Consider the following 5,391-nt stretch of genomic DNA (forward strand, 5'->3'; position numbering starts at 1 on the left):
GAAGATAAAGCTAGAGAGTGGTTATTCAACATACCACCGGGATCTATTCACACATGGGAAGAATTACTCAAATCTTTCAATAGCAAGTTCTATCCCACATCCCGGATATCAAGCCAAAGAAGTGACATTTTGGGGATTCGTCAATGGGAGAATGAGACATTTCATGATTTTTGGGAGCGATTCAACAATTTGTGTACAAGTTGTCCTCAACACAACATACCCGAACAACTACTTCTTTAACAATTTTATGAGGGTATGAATGAAAAAGATCGAAGGATGATTGATGCTTCAAGTGGTGGTGACAACTTCAACAAGACACCTCACGAAATCCGATCACTTTTTGGCACCATTTCTCAAAATCAAAGGAACTTTGGGACTCGAAATGAAATGAAGAGAAGTTCTCCACAAATGGTTGGTGAAGTTAGCAACACTCAACACTTGGAATCAAAGCTATTAGATTTGACTAGTGTGCTAAGTCAAATGGTGGTGGGAAGTGGTCAACAATTGATGGTATGTGGCATTTGTTCAATGACGGGGCATTATACTGATAAGTGTCCCTCACTTGGTAGTGAACCGGAGGATGTTAATGCAATGGGAGGATATCAAGGTCAACCAAGACCCATGGGCTTTCAAAATAACTACAACCCAAATTGGAGGAATAACCCAAACAACTTATACCCACCAAAGCAAAATCCACCAAACAGTTTGATGAGACCTCAACATCCACAATACCCCTCTCAAAAACCTCCATATCCACAAACTTCTTATAACCCTCCAAATTACCAACAACCTCCACAACAAGGCCAATCAAGTGGTAACCATCAAATGAGCCTTCAAGAACTCGTTACTTCTCTTGCTCAAAGCCAAAGCCAATTTCAACAAGAGACCAAGAACACCTTCTCCAACATTCAAGCACAAATTAGAGACATGGCCACCGCTCTCAACAAGATGGAAAAAAGGGGTAAACTTCCATCTCAAACCGAGAAGAACCCCAATGTGAGTGAAATAACTTTGAGAAGTGGCAAAACACTTGGAGAAAGCAACCCTAAAAGAGTTTCAAGAGAAGAAGAAGATGAGGTTATTGTTGTTGAGCCTCTGAAGGTTGAAGTTACTCCAAAGGATCCGGTTGTGCCAAACGTTGATCAACCTGACTCTTCCAACAAACCCATTAAACCATTGGTCATACCACCACCCTTCCCTTCCGTGTTAGCCTTTTCCAAGAAGATAGAAGAAGAAAATGAATTATTTGAAACTTTCCGCAAAGTCCAAATAAACATTCCACTATTGAATGCTATTAAGCAAATTCCAAGTTATTTAAAATTTCTTAAGGATTTGTGCACCAAGAAGAGGAAATTCAAGGCAAATGAAAAGATTCAAGTCAATGCAAACGTGTCTACAGTTATCCAAAAGAAGTTACCTCCCAAATGCAAGGATCCGAGAATATTTGCTATCCCTTGTACCATTGGTGATTTGCATGTCGAAAGTGCCATGTTAGATCTTGGAGCCTCGATCAATGTGATGCCATATTTGGTTTTTCAATCTCTCAATGTTGGACCTTTGGAAGAAACTGGAGTAATCATTCAATTAGCAGACAAGTCAAGTGTGTCTCCAAGAGGAGTGTTGGAGGATGTGTTAGTACAAGTTAATCAACTTGTTTTTCCGGCGGATTTTTATGTCATTGATCTTGAAGAGAAGACTCCTTCCAAATCATCTATGATCCTCCTTAGAAGACCTTTCATGCATACCGCTCACACAATCATTGATGTCCATAAAAGAAATATAACTATGGAGTTTGATGGAGAAACCATTTACTTCAACATCTTTGAAGAAATGAGGTACCCTAGCAACATTTCTCCATTGTATCGGGTTGATGTGATTGAGCCAATAAACAAGATAAGACCTAATGTATGCACAAACAAGATACTCATCGCAGATGATTGTAAGCCTAAGAGGGAAGCTCAAAGAAGATTGAATCATCCAATGATGGAAGTGATCAAGAAGAAGATAATTAAAAGGTTCAAAAGGTGCAAAGAGAAGAAAAAGGCATTTCATGACAAGCACATAACCCAAAAACACTTTATTCCGGGTCTAAAAGTTCTTCTTTATCATTCACGCTTAAAGCTATTCCCAGGAAAGTTGTGATCTCGATGGCACGGACCTTTTATTGTTATAAAAGTGTTTGACCGCGGTGCGGTTGAAATTAAAAGTTTGGAAACAAATCAAATATTCAAAGTGAATGGGCATCGCTTGAAACCACTTTATGAAGGCTTTGACACAGGAGAATTTAAAAACATAACATTGGAAAATCCGAATTAGAAAGGTTGACGGAAGCGGAACTATGTCTTGGCAAAGACGTTAAACAAATGCACTGTGAATAAATAATCTCCGCTTGAAGTTTTGGGTGTTTCTAAGCTTGAAGTTGGTCTAAAAATAAGCATATTGAAGTCTAGCAATGATCTTGGTGAAGTTTGAAAAATGCCAAAAATCTGCACTGTGTGCGGGTACTCGCGCAGCCGCTGCGCAATCGACCCGCAGCCGCACAGATTTCGAGTTCTAAATTACCCCCACATGGGATGTAATCTGATTATTGCACACGGCCGGCTCCCCCACCCGTGCAAGTTATGAGTGGCCGACTGCCACCCGCACAACCCTTGCGCGACCCAACCCCCAGCCGTGCAGATTCCGAGTTCCAAATTACCCCAACATGGGATGTATTCTGATGTGTGTGCGCGGCTGCCCCCCACCCGCGCAAAGTTTGCGAGGGTACCCGTGCAAATATTCCATTTCATAAGAAAATTTCAAGTCATTTCATATGCTTCCTTTGCGCGACCAAGCTTTCATCCATGTGTATTTAGGTGGCCAAGAACTCCATCCACACATCATTGTACAACCCATGTGTTGCTTCCATACCGTCCTCGCAGGCCTCCTTCATCTTGATCCCGGTATGATCATTCCTTACTCTCATCCTAAGCATTGAGGACAATGCTTAATTTTAAGCTTGGGGTGAGGTATTCTTTATTTTTTATTTTTTATTTTTTTATTATTGCATTTAGGTTGTATATTGTTGCATTTAGAGTAAGTCATTTAGGTCATTCATAAAAAATTGCATAAAAAATGTAAATTTTTTTTTTGCATATTTTGTTTCTTTCTTTTCTAATTTTCATACTTTTTAGATGCATTCTAGTTTAAGTTCATTTATTTTTGTTCTCTCTTGTCTTCTCATCCCTACATGTACCATAGCGCCGAGTCATAAGTATTGAATCATAGATTGGTCCCAGGTCTTGATATGGAATTCCTTGTATTTGATAAATGGGACACGTTTTGAGCCTCACATACCACTTTGAGACCGCTTGTGTGGGGGTCAGATGCAGCTAGCTTGATTGGGTCTAGGTGCGGAGGGATGTGGTTGGTCAAACCGATGTGTGCGAGCAAAGATTAGCCCGGTATGATATTTTGAAGACACTGAAGACTCGCATCTTGGTTTTGAGGGGAGTACCCCTTAGTACTCCCGAGTCTCGTCCGAGCCTTGCTTAGTTAGATTCTCACCACCTTTTTAAGATAGGTCATCATTTTTCTAGGGGTCTAGAGTAGATAGCTAGATAGATTTTGTTTATCACACCTTACATTGAGATGCTTGATGAACTTTGAAGTGAGTCCCCCAATTTACATCTTTTGGGACCAAGTTTTTTCGGTAACACCCATTTTTTAGTTATATCCCACCCTTTTTAGTTGATCTTGGCACATTGTCAATGATTATTAGGTGTTCATGTTAGCCTCCATCCTATATTACATGGTGAAATTCCTTAGACCTTCCAAAAAGAAAATACAATATAAAAAAAAAAAAACACACAAAAAATGAAGAAATTGGAAAATTGAAGACAATAAGAGATGGTAAATATGATTAAAGAAAAGCAACAAAAACAAAGAAGGAAAATGAAGAAAAAGAGCAACACAAAAAGAAGAACAACAATCCAAGTTCAAGGCTTCTCTTCAAAAAAAAGAAAAAAAAAAGATCGAATATCAAGCAACGAATAGCCAGAAATCCAAATAACAGAAGTTCAAGATTGAAGATTTAGGTTGTTAGGTTTAGATTTAGGTTAAGTAGAGTTTTTATTATTTTATTTTATTTTTGATTTTTGGTGAGAAAAGACCCCGACGATGAGACGGTAGACTGTAAAAGATAGTACAAAGGAGAAGCCTCTGAAACTGGATGTTTTCCCGGAGGCCGTGCTGCAACACCCTATTTCGTATTATACACTTTAGCCTGACAAATGTAGGAACCATAGTGTGTGAAGAGGCACCTTACCTTTGTGCACTATGGTCTACATTGGTGATTTAAAGTGCCCCTACTGGGCGCATCTCTGTTTCCTTTGTCTTGCACACCGCGACTACATCCAACCGTGATCTATTCGCCCATCAAGTGGTTGAGAATGTGGTTTATGGCTCTAAAGTGGGGAACATTTTGAAGATGCGTAGGGTCCATGCAGGACTAATTCTGACCATGTTGACTGATGTTGACCAAGTTGTATGGTATCTTTCTTTTTCTCTTTTTAGTTTAGCTCATCCTGAGCTCATTTTAGTCTTGTTCTAACTTGAGGACAAGTTAGGTTTAAGCTTGGGGTGATTTGATAGCTTATTTTATTTCCTTATTTTTGTTAGTTTGTTTCAGATTTTTAGCTCTTTTTATTAGTATTGCATTGTATATTCTTTATTTTCTTTATCATGGATCGTATCGGGGACTTTTTATTTTGCATGAGGAATCTTGCAGGGTTTTGGAGCTTATCGCGATTTTGTATCAGAGTGAAGACGGACTTGTGGGCTCTCGAGGCGCTATTGGGCTTGGCGGATCCATAAAAGGAGGTTTGGGCTTAAAAAGATAAAGGCTTGGATGAAGTGGGCTTGTGAAGATCGATCATGGATAATTAATTTGGGCTTGGAGCATCCATTTTTGTAGCTAAAAGATGATTGGCTAGTTTAAATCACATGGATATGGAGGGGACCAAAGGAATCTTTGGTAGTGGAAGGGTGGAGTGGAGGAATAAAGGACCAATAGCATTACAACAATATTTGCACGGGTGGAATTTTCGTCGAGCGAGTACCCGCGCAACTGCCTAGTTTGGGCATTTTGGTCATTTGGCACACCATAACCTTGGGGGATCAGATCCATCAGCCACATTCTCGATTTTTCACCATTGGAGACCTGTAGGAGGCGATTTTGGAGCTTGAAGACTCATTTCTTTTCATCTTTACAAGATATTGGTAGTTTCTTTATGCAATTAGACTTTTGTGATTGCTTTTCTATTGCCATGAGTGGCTAAACTCTCTATATTGGTTAACTTTGGTAAAACCTTTGAATGTTTGTGGGTTTTTGAAGGATTCATGCTAGATTAT

General features: G+C 39.5%; 1 protein-coding gene across 1 annotated transcript; it reads left to right on the forward strand.

Moving 5' to 3' along the window:
- The first annotated feature begins 255 nt into the window (after nucleotides 1–255).
- On the forward strand, nucleotides 256–2,142 carry LOC111890466 (uncharacterized). Its single transcript, XM_023886585.2, has 2 exons — nucleotides 256–1,600; nucleotides 1,691–2,142. The coding sequence occupies exons 1-2, from the start codon at nucleotides 256–258 to the stop codon at nucleotides 2,140–2,142; spliced, it is 1,797 nt and encodes a 598-aa protein (XP_023742353.2).
- The last annotated feature ends 3,249 nt before the right edge of the window (nucleotides 2,143–5,391 follow it).

Source organism: Lactuca sativa, chromosome 5 (genome assembly GCF_002870075.4).
Source record: "Lactuca sativa cultivar Salinas chromosome 5, Lsat_Salinas_v11, whole genome shotgun sequence".
Classification (NCBI taxonomy): domain Eukaryota; kingdom Viridiplantae; phylum Streptophyta; class Magnoliopsida; order Asterales; family Asteraceae; genus Lactuca; species Lactuca sativa.